The sequence below is a fragment of the Orcinus orca genome, chromosome 8 (genome assembly GCF_937001465.1).
Source record: "Orcinus orca chromosome 8, mOrcOrc1.1, whole genome shotgun sequence".
Classification (NCBI taxonomy): Eukaryota; Metazoa; Chordata; class Mammalia; order Artiodactyla; family Delphinidae; genus Orcinus; species Orcinus orca.
In genome coordinates this window covers 79,821,769-79,839,475 of record NC_064566.1, presented here as the reverse complement: position 1 = coordinate 79,839,475, position 17,707 = coordinate 79,821,769, and the positions used below count along the sequence as shown (strand labels likewise).

Sequence of the window (17,707 nt, the reverse complement as noted above, 5' to 3'; positions counted from 1 at the left end):
TCATGTTATTTTCTGTAAGTATTATAATTCACAAGCACAAGGTTTGGAGTCAGAAGACCAATTAAAGGCCATACGTGTCTTTACTAGTTTTCAGTCATTTTATGCCTTTGTCCTGGAGGCATTTGAGAAATGAGCTTTCTCCTTTGCATGGGGATGTGGCAAGGAGAGCTAGCTAGCCTCTCTAGTCTTCCCTTCTATGAGCACCCAGCTAGACTCTGTTTCCCACCACCCTAGAAATTAAGTGTAGCCATGTGATTAAGTTCTCTCTAATGGAATATAAACATAAATGATGTGTGACATTTCCAGACATGGCCCACAAACACCTTCCCTGAATACTCCTCCCTGCTTTTCCCTTTTCTAGCTGTTTATTTAAGCTTTCAGCCATTGTAGAATTTTACGGTTTCATAGAAACACATGGGAAAGCCATACCCATGAGAAATTATAACCTTTTCATCATTTAATTATTCTATTTGTAAAATTCTTATCCTGGTTTCTGTGCTATTACTTCCCATTTCTTTTGCATTACTTTGAGATGCTGTATATTTTAACTAAAATATAATACTTCCTTCAACGTTTAAAGACATTATATATATACATATACGTATATATATAAAACCATGGAAGACTGAAACGTTAATAATATCTTATATTTTATTAAATAAATGATGATACAGAAATAATAGCCAAAATATTTATTACTGATTCCTTAAATACACTATTTAAAAACTCTTAGCTAAAACATTAAATTTTTGAGCCACTGGAAAAGTGAACTGCCTCACAGAAATACTTAATATTATAAAGGGAATATGCTATTTTAACATTGACTCCATTAAGTTATTACTTTAAAAGGTACAGGGTGCTGTCATTACCCATTAAAATAAAAACACAATGAGATAAACAACACAGGACAACTACATGCTAATATTCTGAACTAACACTTCAAATGTGGACTGACCACATATTTTATTTAAAGCTTAAATAATAAATGTTTCTTTTGGCTAAGACAGCTTTTATTGTCATTAGGTTCTACTGATTTTTGAGAAATAGAGCTGCTCCACACTGAATCCACTGATCTTGGCTGCCCCCACATGGAATGTCGATATTGATCACCACACGATCCCTTTCAGCACTTGTGTAAACAGGCAAAGATATGCACTCATCAGGGGAATATGGACCATATGCGCCCTGTTTAAAAAGAATTAATTTTGTTTTAAAATACAGCAATATACTGTGTTGCAACAGGTCATTAGATAACCAAATATGAACACAAAATCTTCCCAAATAATAAAATATATTTAACATTTTATTATGAAATGTTTTAAATAAAGACTAGCATAATAAACCACATCATTCAGTTGCAACAATTATCAGCTCATGGCCAACTGTATTTCATTTATAACCTCCCCCAGCCCCAAATAATAGAGTATTTTGAATCAAATCCTACACATTATAAAATTTCATCTATAAGTATTTAAATATGTCTATAAATAAAATATAAAAACATAATCAAAATACTATATCACATAAAAATATTAACAATAATTCCTTAATATCATCTTATACCCACTATGCCATTATCCCATAATTTTTAAAAGATTTTTTTGGAAGAACTGCAATTCAAATAGAGCCCACACTTTGAGGTTTGTTATGTGTCCTAATTCTCCTAAATTTATTTTTTCTCCTTTATTCCTTGTAATTTGTTTGCTAAAGAACTATACCAAAGAGTTTCCCACATTCTTGACTTTTGTTCGCTACATTCCCATGGTGTCATGTTCTTCTGTTCCCTGTATTCTTGTAAAGTGGGTCTGGAGGTGAGTTCAGATTCAGATTCAATTTCCGGTAAAAACACTGCATAGGTAGTAGTGTATACTTCAATCAAGAGGCATATAAAGTCTGGGTGTCTCTCTTTAGCTATTAGGAGCCATTGATGATCATTATTTATATTTAAGATTAAAAAATGATAATCTAATTCTACATCCCTTCATTTCCAGGCAGAAACAAATCTATAAAGAGGAACTTCCAGTTATCAATCATTTGATTACCAGGAGGTACAGTTCATATAGGAAAGGCTGGAATAAATGCTATCTAATTTCCCTTTATTTACACGCTTTTAAAATAATGCATTTGTTCCCTAGCATACTGTAAAGGTGATCAATGAGCACCCTCTATTTTTTTAAGTATCATTATGAACTGGTGGATTTAAATATGTTCAATGTGCTTCAATGCAATGCAATTACTATCTTATTGGTGTTCAAAATGTCAATCTTTGTGCAGTGGGAACTCATTAGGCTGGCTCCTGAGGGTTTTTGTTTTTGTTTTGATATGTCCCTAGTAGTCTTCAGTAGCTTTCTTACCTTCTAGTATGTCAAGATGTTGTAAGTTCATCTTGTATATTTGCTGTCCCAGAAATCAAAAATTAGTCATTACTCTGAGGATCCTTGGTTCCTTTAATGAGAAATGGTACTAGAGATCGTAGTCTGGGTGCTAGGAATGATCTATCATTCTCCTTCTAGGATTTTTCAGTGACTGAAGCTTAGAAATATGTATTTTTTTAAAGAAAAACATCAGAAGTTCATAATAGTAATTCCAATTCAAATTTAGGATTCATGTTTTTATTGAATTTATATAATTTTATTCAACTAATGGATACGTTTTTAGAGTTAGAATGAAACTTAAGAGAAAAGTTAGTCTCATTCTAGAATTTTACAAGTGACAAATCAGAAACCCATGAAGAATTTATCATGGTAACCTAGTTAGGCAAGTGGCAAAGTTGCCATAGGTAGTACAATTGAAAAAAAAAAAAAATTGGCATTAGCTTGTTTAGGAGCTCCTGACCCTAGAGAGTAGATTACTCTCTGAGCATCTGTTTCCCTATCATAAAAGGAACATAAACAACACTGGTCCACCTAATGGGATGTTGGGTGAATCCAATGATGTATTATTAAGGAGTTCAAATACAAAGCATTATTTATTCACACAAGGACTACATATGCATAACTTTTCTTTAATTCCTACTAATTCTTAAATCAATTAGAAAAAAAGTCCCAGCTTTTTACCATCTACTACAGGTCATGGATGGTGCTAGGATAGAGAGAAATAAAAATATTTTTTCCTTCATGAAGAAATTTAAAGCATTCTATTTTTAAGTCTAAGTGGGCATTATATGGAATTTTGATTGTCTTTTCCAATCCTTTTCTCTACCCCCACAACACTAACTTTTCTAAGTCCTTGATATAAAACAGTTAAGTCCCTTTGAAAACTCATTCATTTCTAAAATTCCTAAATTGTAACCTGATTGACATGAGAAAATTCATTCTTTATGAAGAATCATTACCCAAATAGATAAGAAGACCATCTGCCCTGAATGTTTCTAATTTTCCTCTATGTTTGTATTGATGATTCTGTTACTCATCCATTCATTTAACAGCATTTATGTGCTAATATTGCACCTAGAATTATAAAAGCAAAGCATTTCAATATATATCCAAATAGAGAAAATAATAATCTTCTTTAAAGCTTAAAATTTAGTTTAAGAAACAACATACACATCAAATATTTAGAATATAATTGTTTGCAAAATGAGTATTTTAAAGAAAATCAAAATAAACTACTACTCTGGGATATGTTAACCTGACAAGGATTAATGGGGAGAATGAATCCTGAGTTGGGCCTCAGAAAAATACAGAATTTGGAGTAAAGAGAATTTTCAACCATTATTAGTCACTGCCTAATCTCTTCCCTCTTCTCTAATTCTGCTTAAATGGCAAAGCTTTAGCATTCACAAATTCCTGTGATTTTCATAACTCCTTAGCCATTCCTAAAATTAATAACCTAGTATAGGCTTTCTTTTGGTATTGCCTTTAAATTCTTCAGCAAAGAGCAGACAAACATTGCATATTTGTTGAACTGAAATGATCTGAACCTATGAATGTCTATAATCCTAGAAAAGGTCTTAAATTATCTTCCTCTGCCACTCTATATTTGCTTTCTTTCCCATAACTTCTATGGTCAAAAATGAAAACATCACATTGAAATGTTTTATAATGCTATTCCTTTCTATTCAGAAGATTTTCTCTATATCTCTTCATTTTAATGCCAAGCAATTTTCTCTTTAAATTAGGAATTTAAGAGTAATGCAAAGTTGATTCTTTGCATATTCACTATCAATTTACCAGTTTTTGTATATATTTCCAAACCCTTCCAAACTTGCTTTTGGTTGTAGGCTTTTTGTTTGTTTTAAAGTGAGGGTACAAATCTTTCCAGCAAAACGTACAGTGTTTTAAAAGCGAAGTACCACAGTTGCTTCTTAAAATTTTACTTGTCATTGCTTAAAATCTCATAAACAGTAAACGTTACAACCTTCTGTAAGAAAGGTTAAATGGACTTGCCCTTATGTCACCAATAAATAAATGATCAAAGTAATAGAGCTAAGTACTTGGGCATTCTCACACTTAACACAATACCTTATGCAGACAGAAACTTTATATTGTTTAACTGAATTAAATTCTTATGCCACAATTCCCTCTTTAATATGTTTATCTTAAAAGACAAAGTACAGATCCTGCTGGGCTGAAATATTTGGATGAAACTAAAATTTTATTAATAACTATTAATAAATACACTAAGTGCTCAGTTAATGCAAAAAGATATATTAGGAAAACTTCAAATAATATTATATGTAAACAAATTAGTTTGCCATTATTAAAATTAAATAATTAAAAATCTATATATTATGATTACTCACGCTCATGCCCATGCCCCAGGGAAAGTGGCTTAAAAGTATACGTGTACTACAAACAGAAGGCAATAAGCTAATATGTGAAAGAAGACATTTACAAAGGCAAATGGTGATATTTGGTATTACTTAGCCAACAAACTAAAGAAAATAACAAAATAAAACAACACCAGAAAACAAAAAAGCCCCAAATTATCCAGGTTAATTATGTTAACTATTTGGCCGATATCAACTCAAATTTCATTATAATAAAACACACGAGGGCAAACCAAAATATTTTTCTCGTCATAAATATATTTATGCATAAAGTCCAACTAACTTATTCTAACATATGCTTTCTGAATGTTTATGAACCAAGTCAGTGAACAGTTATTTTTTTTTTAGGAAAGAAGATGTTATGACATCAGAGGTTTCATGTACGTAAAAGTGGCATTATTAGTAAAGCAACCCTTGAAAATATAACTATCTCAAAACAGGAAACAAAACAACTTGCCAACAATGAATATTTTGAAAGACTTCATTCTGTCAAGAATGTCTAGGTACTCTACTTTGGTAGAGAAATACTTCCCTCTATTTTTCAATAATACAATGCTAACAACATTGCTCTCATAGTAAGTTCTTAAGAAAAAAAACCTGTCACATAGAAAAGACATTAATTAAATATTTATTATATTTAAACCAGAGTGCATCCAAGGCAGAGTTCTCAGCATATATCATTTCATATACATGGTGAAAATACTTTAACGTAAAGAAAAGACTGTTACTGTGAGTTGCTTGTGTAATCATTATATAGTCATAATTTCCCTGAGAATGAAATTGTTTCTGAAGTTGTACTGTCAGTTGTGGCAACTGTTGGAAGGTGTAGGCCTGTGGGGTTCAGGCTGGTCCAGGGTTTCTATGTTACTGTGGGGCTGATAAACCCGAAGTAACACTCTTTATTGGAAAAATAGAACAAAGGCAAACTGACTTCCTGTGGAATGTCAGAACAGGACATTATCTAAGACTGATTTACCTCATAAAGTAGTGTTTCCCAAACTACGTTATGTGGAACATAGATCCAGATGGAGGGTGGGGTGTAGATGCATGAACAGGGTTGCATGTTAAGTAAATTTTGGTAGTTCCCAGCGTTTTTAATATCCTCAAATACATCATGAAGTTCCAAATTTAAATCTGTTTACTGAACAATTTTTCAGAGAACCATTATGGAATAATGTAGTGTCAAACACTTTTTAGGAACTGCTTTGGAGAAAGTGAATGCTTTTTTGGGTAAAATCCTGTAGGGAAATCTTATTGTACCTATATTAATTTAACCCCTAGAACTGAACTGGAACTTGAAGAACCTTAAGAGTCTGCATCATGAATGAATGAACGCATAAATGAACAGTGTGAGTGTAGGTATATTAACTTCCTGCACATAGATAATGGTAAACAGAAACACTAGGAAAACATTAGCACCAGCATTTTACTTCCTTTTAATTCTTGAGCATTCATAATTCTAATTTTGTTAACTGGCGAAGTACATTACATTTATAACAGAAGCAATGGTAAACCTCCCCCTCCCCTCAATAAAAGCCTTAGAATTTGTTGTTCATATCCTTTGTTAAGTATTACCACATATTAAAAAATCTCAAAGTTCTTCAGTCTTCTGCAACCTAAAATGCTCTTTAAAAAAATGTAGGTGCTATGTACCTCCTAGTGCCTGAGTTGTCTGGCATGTTTCTGCTGAAATAATGCTATTCAGGACTTTTAGGGGTCAGATAATATTATCGAAATAATTTGTGGAAAAACCTTCTTCTGGCCTAAAAGGAATTAGTCACCAAAGTTCTGAACTCCATTATTTTATCTAAGCTTATCAAAGGATTCTGAACTTTCTGCAATGAAGTAGCTGTAAGAGTAAGTGGCAAAAGTAATTCTTTTTACTTGTTTATATAAATTGATGTTGATGCTTCCTTTGATTTTATGCTGGTTCCTTCCCTCTTGGTAAAAACGCGTTAAAATGCTGATGCCCCCCACCAAATTCTGTAAAACTTATTAAAAACAGCTATAGTTGCCCTAAAAAAAATGATTTCTTGAACAAAAATAGTGCTTAACTCAAGCAAAGTTGGAGAGTTTGATAGTTTATACAGAGTCAGCAAACTTTTCTGTAAGAGGTCAGATAGTAAATATTTTATGGGCTATATGGTCTTGGATACAACTATATCCTCAACTCTGCTGTAGTAGTCTGAAAGCATCTACATAAATGGGCATAGCTGTTTTCCAAACAAAACTTTCTTTATGGACACTGGAATTTGAATTTCAGATAATTTTCACATCATAGAATATTGGGTTGGCCAAAAAGTTCGTTCGGGTTTTTCTGTAACATCTTGCAGAAAAACCCGAATGAACTTTTTGGCCAACCCAGTACTATCCTTCTAAGTTTTTCATCTATTTAAAAATGTAAAAGTCATTCATGCTCACATGACTGTGGGCTGTACAAAAACAGGCAGCATACTGGATTTGGCCTGTGGCCTGTAGTTTTCCAAACTCTGGTTTATACTGTTAGGTTGCCTCAGTATTAGGCCTAAGATTTAAGAGAGATAACCTGGATTTGAAACTTAGTTGCTTACCTATTAACTATGTTATCTTTATCTTGGTCAAGTTATACAATCTTTTAAGCTTCCATTTTCTTAGTTTACAACGGAGATAATAATTCCTATTTCAAATGTTTTTGGAAAGCCTAAATATCTTGTATTCTAAACAGTTTGTACAGTGCTTGGCACATAATAAATACAAATAAATGCTCATTGCTATTGTTCAAACACTAGTGCTACTACTGGGGGACCCATAACAAATCACTCTATTTACCAGATTCATGGTTTCTTCCTCAGCAAAACAGAGAGAAAAACTACTCTACCATACTCAGAGGACTGCAATGAAAGGTAAGTGTGATTGTATTTCACCCTATGCCAATCCTCAATTCTCTCAGTGCTAGACTGCTTTTCTAAAACTACAGATCTGATCTTACAACACACGTGTTCTAAGCTCTCAATGGCTTTCTATGATCATAAGATAGTCTAAACTCCTTGGCATGGCTCCATGGCTTGTCGTACTTGGTCTTAGTCTTCCTTTCTGACCGCATCCCCTACCACTCTCCATTTGAACCATTCCAGTACATTCCAGATATACTATACTTTCAGTTCCCCAAATAACCTAAATTCTTTTCGTATCTCCATGCATTTAAATATACTTCCTCTTCTATATGGAATGCCTTGCCCCTACCATTTTTGAATTTGTCCTTGAACTTTTCTTACTTCTACTGTGACTACAGTCCTGAGAAGCTGCTTCCTCTCCCTGTGAGGTCATCTGACTTTCCCTCATCTGCTTATACAAGATAGAGCTGAGGTCTCCTTCATTTGCCAAAGCACTTCATGTAAACCTCCATAATTGTACTTCTGTAACTCTGAACTGTAATAGTTTCTTTACCCGTTTGCTCCTCTACTCAACAGAAGACTCTGATGGAAGAGATTTATTTTTGTTATCCCAGGGTTCAGAATATGGTACATAGGAACTTAATTATCTAATGATGATTGAAAGCACTTAGTACACTATAAAGCACCATATGAAATAAGTTAATTATTATACTATTATAAAAACATTTAAAAGTGTTGGCATCAGGAAAAATTAGACTTACCGTGTATGACGCCCTGCTAGGTACTTCACAGACACAGGACCTTATTTATTCCTCAACATGGTCCTATACAAACATCATTATCTCCACTTTCAAATGAGGAAACTGGCTCAATGAGGTTAGGTAATTTGCCCCAAATCACCCAGCTCATAAGTTTGGGAGCTGTGAGTGGCATTTAGACTGCTGGACTCCAAAATTTCATGTTCTGAAACATTTAGCAATATACCTCATATTCTCTCCTTCTTAGCTGATCTAGGAGAGGCAGTCAAAGCAGTAAGATTAATGGGAAGAAGAGGATCACTGTAAAGGAAGGAGGGGAAAAAAGAGGTGGGGAAGTATCTTAAACCCTTCCATTACATGGCAGGAAAAAGTGCAGAAGCCTTTGGGGAAATCTCTTTTATAAAAATAATAAATTCATATTATCTTTCAGCCATCTCTTTTATTGGCTAAATATTCCAATTCATTTTACCTCTCTTTACATGAGATATTTTTCAAATTAAATTACTTTTAGCTTTCTATTCCTATCCTGATTTTTTAAAGTGTGGTAAATAAAACTGGATAGAAATGATACTCAAAGTAAAATATTGTGGAGGGATAAATTCCAAGTCTTATAATGTTATGTTGCTTTTCATACAACCCAGTTAACAGATTGGCTTCTGTTCATAACCACACTGCATTCCTGATCTGCATTCAGTTTGTGGTCAGTTATGTGGGTACTGCTCTAGGTCACTCTCTTTTGCATTTATGCCTACTCATTCTCCATGCTCTATTTTTATTGCTGGGGTTTCTCCTTAAGTGAATCATTTTATACATGTCCTACCTTTCCCCCCATCGAGGTCATTATATGGCTTTTAAATTTGTTTGCCAGAGAAGTAACACTTCTCATAATTTGGATTCATTTGAATTCATCTCTGTCATCATATACAATTTTATATATTATGGTTATAACCCTCAGCAAATTTTAGCCTTAACTTTTTTTTTGCTGTATGCGGGCCTCTCACAGCTGTGGCCTCTCCCGCTGCGGAGCACAGGCTCCAGACGCGCAGCCTCAGCGGCCATGGCTCACGGGCCCAGCCGCTCCGCGGCATGTGGGATCCTCCCGGACCGGGGCATGAACCTGTGTCCTCTGCATCGGCAGGCGGACCCCCAACCACTGCGCCACCAGGGAAGCCCTAGCCTTAACTTTTGTATAGAACTTTCGATCTGGTCCACACACCTAATGTGTGTAATCCATAAGTTACCAACTTTTTGACATACAAATTTCTTACATGAATCAATAGCCAGAGAGAAATAAAATAAAGATGATTTCAACTTCTCCCTTCTCTGTCACTCTACTACTAGAGAAAATGAAGCTTATATGGGGGGTGGAAATGGCGAGTTTCACAGAAATGTATGTTCCTTTAGGTCAGAGGATGCTCTTATAGCTCTCTGAGCAGTAACTGTTAATTATGGCTTTATTAGTTTTTATTTTAAAATAAATATTGTGATGCTTTGGATTTTTTTATTTTACAAAAAGAATTATAATAATTGGAAAATTCAATGAAGTATTTCACAACTAGAAAACTCATTTTTCTTGTAGTAAGCAGTATATGAAATAGCTCGTTGGTGATTAGATACAGAATCAAAACTTTAAAGTTTATTCACATGTATTCTTACTTACATTTAGTAAAAGTTATGTGTTTCATCTACAACTATGTCTTATTTTAAAGGCGAATATCCCTCAAGTTCCATTGTTGAAAGTTCTTTCAAAAATTGAAGGTTTTGGACTTCCCTGATGGCGCAGTGGTTAAGAATCCACCTGCCAATGCAGGGGACACGGGTTCAAGCCCTGGTCTGGGAAGATTCCACATGCCGTGGAGCAACTAAGTCCGTGCGTCACAACTACTGAGCCTGCGCTCTAGAGCCCACGTGCCACAACTACCGAAGCATGAGCGCCTAGAGCCCATGCCCCACAACAAGAGAAGCCACCACAATGAGAAGACTGTGCACCGCAACAAAGAGTAACCCCCACTCGACACAACTAGAAAAAAGCCCGTGTGCAGCAACGAAGACCCAATGCAGCCAAAAATAAATAAATAAATTTATAAAAAAAAATTGAAGGTTTTAAAAGGGAAAAAGTTAGCCGAATAGACCTCTGTCAAGACAGTTTTCTTCATCTGCCAATCAGCAGCATAGTGACATGGTATTAGATGTGTATTAACATCTTGATGCTTTCGATTTCTGCATGCCAAGCTACAGGGAAGTCATTTAACTTATGTGAACACACATTTCCTCATTTGAAAATAGGAATAATAATATCTACCTTGCAGGGATACTCAGAAAAGTATGTAAGGTAAAGTATATAAAACATTTAGCACACTGCTGAAAATAATAGGAACACAATATGTGGTAGTTCAGATTACCATTTAAGGCTTTTTTCTTATTAGACTATAACTTATTTAGAAATTAAAAACTATAATGTTATTCTTTCCATAACAAAATAAAGCTTTTAAAATGTCCTGTACATCTTAAAAATTATAAAGGACATAATATTTGGACTGTAAATTTGTTCAAATGCAGGTAAGATTAGAAAGTAAATGAAAAATTCATAAGCCAATTATATCTTATTGAAAAGATAAAATCTAAAAATGAATTGATTAAATTAAAACTTGTTCCTGTTAAAAATGTATTACCTGTGGAATCCAGCCCATAAAACAAGGGAGAACTGATGATACACTAGGAGAATCATGCTGATTTTCAGAAAGTCGATTTCCATCAAAACTGCATCCTTCCAGTAATAAGCCACTGATCTGTCATAGAAACATATAAACCATTAAAATATGTATTAAAGGCTGAAATGGCAGGAGTTACTATAGTATATCTTCAGAAGAAAGGCAACAATTTTCATTGTGACTATTCATTCCAAACAATGTGAAAACAAAGATCATGGTATTTTGTTTGATAATAATGTAGGTGAAGACCTGAACCAATGTTCACTGTGAGCTTCCGTTAGGCTGAATCCTCAATTTTAGCAAGTATTTTGGAAAAAAAGACTTATAAATGTCATTAGTTATACAATTGCATATGTCTTGGCATTAGATTAATGGACATATAATGACAAAAGCCAAAAAGTTACTCTTTTTCCAGGAGGGGGAAAGAAAAGCATACTAGAGAAAAAGAACATGTGCTACCTGCTTGGAATTCCAACATCATTTTCTAAAAAATAGAACAAAATTTGGAAAGGTTAATGAAAAAATTCTTGACATGTCACGCAGAGCTGAAAGAAGAATAAAAAAGGAGAAAGTTCATCTCTTATTCTAAATTAAACTTAGTGCAAATTTATAAAGTTATGAAAATAAAAATATAATTATTTTGGTAATATTAGTTTCATATTTCTTTAAAAGTGTTCATTCTTTTCATTTCTGTAGTGTTAATCTACCCTGAGTTTATCTAAAGGCAACAAACGTAGAGCCTCCATTTGCATTCAGACTCCCATCTATAGTCTCACAATTTAAACTTGATAGAAAATGTAAACAATCTTATAAATATTGTATAGTACCTTTTAAGTTAACATACTATAGAATTTTAGAGTCAAGGGAACACTTTAAGTTGGAAGTGTTGAAATCATTTTCAGTTATAACTAGAGAATGGTTTAGGGACGAGGAGGTACTAGTAGAGTATGCCTTGACAAATAGTTCTGATTAGCTAAATTTATAATAGGGTTCTTTACCATGAAAAGATAAACAACTTGCTTGTCAGTGAAAGAGATGGGATTAAAAATAGAATTATTGAATTCCTAAGTTCAATATTCTTTCTACTATACTACTAATGTGATGTTATACAGGCCACTTCAGGGGTGTTGAAGTATTGCCTTGAAGAAATGTAAATTAAAATTTAAAGAGTACTTGCTAATTTCAGTGCTAGAAAATCTCTGCAAGATAATTCTTCTAAGGCTTCTTCTAGAAATTTCATTGAGTTCTGCACTCAACTGGTCTTTACAGAAATTTGTAAATGTAGTCCCCCCACTGATAGTGTCACAACTTGACTATGTAATATGCATATACAGATATAAACTCATCATTTTCCTCTTCTAACCAGGGGGTAGGAGGGATGAGAAATACTATTCTCTGGAGCCTATTTCAGTAATTGGCACTACTGACCATGTAGTTGCTTAATCAGACACCTGGGAGACATTCTTGGTTCCTTCTCCTGAACTTCCCACATGCCATCAACTATCAAGTCCAGCCACTTCCAATAAAATCTTTTAAATCTCTCCTTTTCTCTCTATACCCTCTATCATTCCCCTACTTTGGAATGTAAAGTAAAAAAAATGAAAACATAAGAACTTCAAAAAGTGATACCCTGTTGTTTATATAATAAAATGATAATATATCAAGGATTGGAGTAGTATCAACAAATGGTACCCTTGTTCTATCTGGAATTCTGCATCAATGGAAGGTGAAAAAACAGGTAGGCCCAAAATATTACCTTTATTACTGAAAAAGATAGTTTGGAGGATATAACAGGTCTCCAGGCAAATGGACTTGCTAATATCAACACTAAACACAAGAATTTGGAAGGCTTAACTTCTAGTTATGACAGTACTAAGCTAAGGAGCCAGCTGCACCAGGTGCAGAGACTGCCTTGAAGGGGCAGAGCAGAATGTGTACACCCAAAAGAAAAGCATAGGAAGGCACAGTATTCAGCCCTGGGTTTCTGACTCAAACTCACAGTCAGATAAACACCTTTATCTGACACCTTTCCTGGAAAGGAAGGAGTCAGGTAGAAGGCAGAGAGTGTCTAGGAGTATGAACCTTAGTAAATATTCCTCCATGCAGAAAAAAAAAATAGGAGCAGGAAATAAGAAATCCCCTCTAACATTATATTTAAAATACTTGGAAAATTGCCTGATATACAGCAAGTGCTCAATAAGTATTAGCTATTACTGTTCATTTAATCTAATCCATATTCAAATTTCTAGACATTTAGAATTGTTTCATATAGTGTATCCATTTAAATAAGGCAAAATAAGGTTTGATTGGAAATTATTTAAATAATTTCAATCAAAAAATTTTTGCTTATATTTGATTTTGCAAAATATTTCCCAAATTTGTCCTAGATAACTGAGTCTATCCATCACTTCATTTATACATCAAACAGCTAGGCGATGTGTTAGAGCATGCTTTCTAATTTGATCAATACTGTACTTCCACTCTCTTTTTCACCTCCTTTAAATGATAAGCCATATTAAAATGCTATTTATACTTAACATATATACTTATGGGGCAAACTTCATACTTTTCTATTAAAAGTTTGTTAGAAGTCTATCTTAGTCATTAGTACCTTATTGTGCATGACACATATCCCTTGGATGCAAAGAAATAATTACTGAGATCAGAGCTCATTTGTTTACATTATTTTATTTTATTTTTTCAAGTAGACATTTTTTTGAATTCCAGTATTTTCTTTATTTCCACAAGAGAGACATTTGAAAATATTAACTATATCAACACCTGATCTCTCTTTTCTTTTACTTTAATCTTTTTTTTAATTGAAGTATAGTTGATTTACAATATTGTGCTAATTTCAGGTGTACAGTGAAGTAATTCAGTTATACATACATATATACCTATTTCTTTCAGATTCTTTCCCCTTATAGGTTATTACAAAATATTGAGTATAGCTCCCTGTGCTATACAGTAGGTCCTTGTTGGTCATCTATTTTATGCATAGTGGTGTGTATATGTTAACCCCAAACTCCTAATTTATCCCTCTCTCCCTCTTTCCCCTTTGGTAACCATAGGGGTTATGTCTGTTTACATTATTTTAAAAGAACAGCATTGTCAAGGCTGCTTCTTGACATCTGTACAAATATACTATTTGAGTTGAACCCAAATAATTAAGTGAAAGGCATCTAAATGTGCATCTCTTGCTGTAATACCATTTCCTCTAACTATTCTTGTTTTGCTTATAAATGCATAGCTTTCAATTTAACAGAATAGGAACAGCACAAAATCATTAAAGCAAAAGGAAAAGAATCTGTACTTGGATGTTATTCACACTTGAAACCTCTGATTAAAACATCTGAAACAGAGGGGCAGTTGCAAAAGTAAGAAAATAAAAAAACAAAACAACAATGACAACAAAAACTCAAAAAAAAAACCCTCACACATATTTCGTTCTGTTTATAGTTTCAAAACCATTTATTAAGGGCAGTATGTATCAGGCCAACCACAATTGCATAAATATATTTCAAATAACTAACTATCACGACCCCAACCTACTTTGAAAAGGCTATTTTAAGATCAATCTGATTCAATTCTTTGAGGTGAGACTCAAAAGGGGTAACAGTAATAGTAGTGACTTTGCTCACTAAAAACAGGATTAAAGCCATTAATTTATTTCATATACAATGTTGAATTCCTTGAATACTTCTTATTTTAACTTGAATTTAACTTGGATTTAACGGTGAATTAAATGTTTCCTTTGCATAGCAAAGGAAACCATCACATAATGAAAAGATAAGCTACGGAATGAGAGAAAATATTTGCAAACAATGTACCAACAAGGGGTTAATATACAAAATATACAAAGAGCTCACACAACACAATATTGAAAAAACAAACTACCCAGTCAAAAAATGGGCAGAAGACTTAAACAGACATTTCTCCAAAGATGACTTTCAGATGGCCAACAGGCACATGAAAAGATACTCAATATCACTAATTTTAGAGAAATGTAAGTCAAAACTATAATGAGGTATCACCTCACACCTGTCAGAATGGGTATCATCAAAAAGTCTACAAATAATAAATGCTGGAGAGGTTGTGGAGAAAAGGGAACCCTCATACTGTTGGTGGGAATGTAAATTGGTGCAGCCACTGTGAAGAATGGGAGATTCCTTAAAAACTAAACATAAAGTTACCAAATGATCCAGCAATCTCACTCCTGGGCATATATATGAAAAAGATGAAAACTCTAATTTGAAAAGATACATGCACCCCAATGTTCATCACAGAACTATATAGTCAAGATATGGAAACAACCCAAGTGCCCATCAACAGACAACTGACTTAAGAAGATGTGGTATACATATACAATGGGATATTACTCAGCCATAAAAAGAATGAAATACTGTGATTTGCAGCAAGATGGATGGTCCTAAAGAATATACTAAATGAAATAAGTCAGACAGAAAAGCAAATATTATGGTATCACATATATGGAATCTAAAAAATAATACAAATGAATCTTTATACAAAACAAACACTCACAGACACAGAAAACAAACTTATGCCTAAATGAACATCTCTCCAAAGAAGACATACAGATGGCCAAGAGGCACATGAAAGGCTCTAATTAGCATCACTAATTAGAGAAATGCAAATCAAAACTACAATGAGGTATCACCTCACACCAGTTAGAATGGACATCATCAGAAAGTCTACAAATAACAAATGCTGGAGAGCATGTGGAGAAAAGGGAACCCCCTTGCACTGTTGGAGGGAATGTAAATTTATACAGCCACTATGGAGAACTGTATGGAGGTTCCTTAAAAAAGTAGAAATAGAATTACCATATGACCCAGCAATCCCACTACTGGGCATATACCCAGAGAAAATCATAATTCAAAAAGATACATGCACCCCAATGTTCACTGCAGCACTATTTACAATAGCCAGGTCATGGAAGTAACCTGAATGCCCATCGACAGACAAATGGATAAATAAGATGCGGTACATATATACAATGGAATATTACTCAGCCATAAAAAGGAACGAAATTGGGTCATTTGTAGAGACGTGGATGGACCAAGAGCCTGTCATACAGAGTGAAGTAAGTCAGAAAGAGAAAAACAAATATCGTGTATTAATGCATATATGTGGAATCTAGAAAAATGGTACAGGTGAACCGGTTTGCAAGGCAGAAATAGAGACAAAGATGTAGAGAAAAAACGTATGGACACCAAGGAGGGAAAGTGGGGGGGGGGGCCTGGTGGTGGGATGAACTGGGAGATTGGGATTAACATATATACACTAATATGTATAAAACAGATAACTAATAAGGACATGCTGTATAAAAAATAAATTAAAAAAAAAGAAAACAAACTTATACTTACCAAAGGGGAAAGGGAGTTGGAGATAAAGTAGGCGTATAAGATTAACAGATACAAACTGCTATACATAAAATAGATAAGCAACAAGGATTTACTCTATAGCACAGCGAACTATATTCACTAACATCCTCTAATGGAAAATAATTTGAAAAAAATATATATATAACTGAATCACTGTGCTGTATACCTGAAACTAACACAAAATTGTAACTCAACTATACTTCAATTTAAAATATTATATTTATTGTTATCAGTCATATATTTGAAATTATTTTCAGTATATTTAATATATAGTTTTCCTCTTTATTTCTTTTTGTTTAATTTTTCTCCTTTTCTGCTAATGGACTGTGTATCTATTTTTATAAGCTTTTAACCATATCTTTTGAATAGTAACTGTGACATTTTCTAATGAATTCTTAGTTATTCAGTACTTCTCCTGAACATGACATGGATTTTATTTTAGCATGTTATTTCTAATCTAATTATTACTGTTTAGAGTTTTAGTTTTAGTTTAAACATAATAAAAAGTTATATTTTACAGTCAATACTTAATTTAAATTACATGCTAAAATTAAATTATTTTGTAATTTTTGGGCTCACTATTATTTTTGGTATATTTTGTTTTCTCTCTGGCTTTTCTTTTTCATGTTTTAATACTTCTTTGAGGTTCTGAGAGTGGTAAGCACTTGTGGTGTTTGGGTTTCTGGAAATATCTTTTTATTGCTTTCATTACTGAATGATATTTTAGATGGGAATAAAGTTTGAGGTTAACAATTACTATTCCTCATCAATTTGAATATATTACTCACTCCATTGCCTTTTGGCATCTAGTGAGCTGATGAGTAATCTATTTGATGTTATTTTTTGTTTTTTTGTATTTTTTTTTTGGTTGGAACTTTGACTTTTCCATCTGGTAGCTTTTAAGATTTTTTCACTTTAACCCTGATATTGTATAGTTTCATTATAGTGTAACGAGGTGTGAACTTGAATATACTTTTAGTTAATTTTTTTGGTACTTTGCATGTGCATTTCACCTGAGAACTCTTACCATTTTCCAATTCTGGAAAATCCCTGCAACTAATTTTTCAAATTTTGCTTCTCTGCCATTCTGTCTGTTCTATAGTAGAAATCCTTTTACAAGTAGGATAGAATGCCTTAAACTATCCTCTATGTCTGATAATATCTCTCTCATATTTTTAACACTTTACAT

The 17,707-nt window shown here is 33.4% G+C and overlaps 1 protein-coding gene across 2 annotated transcripts in view; it reads right to left on the bottom strand.

The window, feature by feature from the left end:
* Positions 1–632: 632 nt before the first annotated feature.
* The window catches only part of DYNC2H1 (dynein cytoplasmic 2 heavy chain 1), a 372,035-nt gene continuing 354,960 nt past the window's right edge, over positions 633–17,707 (bottom strand). For both annotated transcript variants that reach the window (XM_004282190.3, XM_049714064.1), the window contains exons 88-89: positions 11,075–11,191; positions 633–1,185 (exon numbers count right to left, since the gene is read on the bottom strand). In XM_004282190.3, the coding sequence (XP_004282238.2) occupies positions 1,027–1,185; positions 11,075–11,191 (276 nt within the window). In that variant the 3' untranslated portion in view covers positions 633–1,026. The remainder of the gene's footprint in view (positions 1,186–11,074; positions 11,192–17,707) is intronic.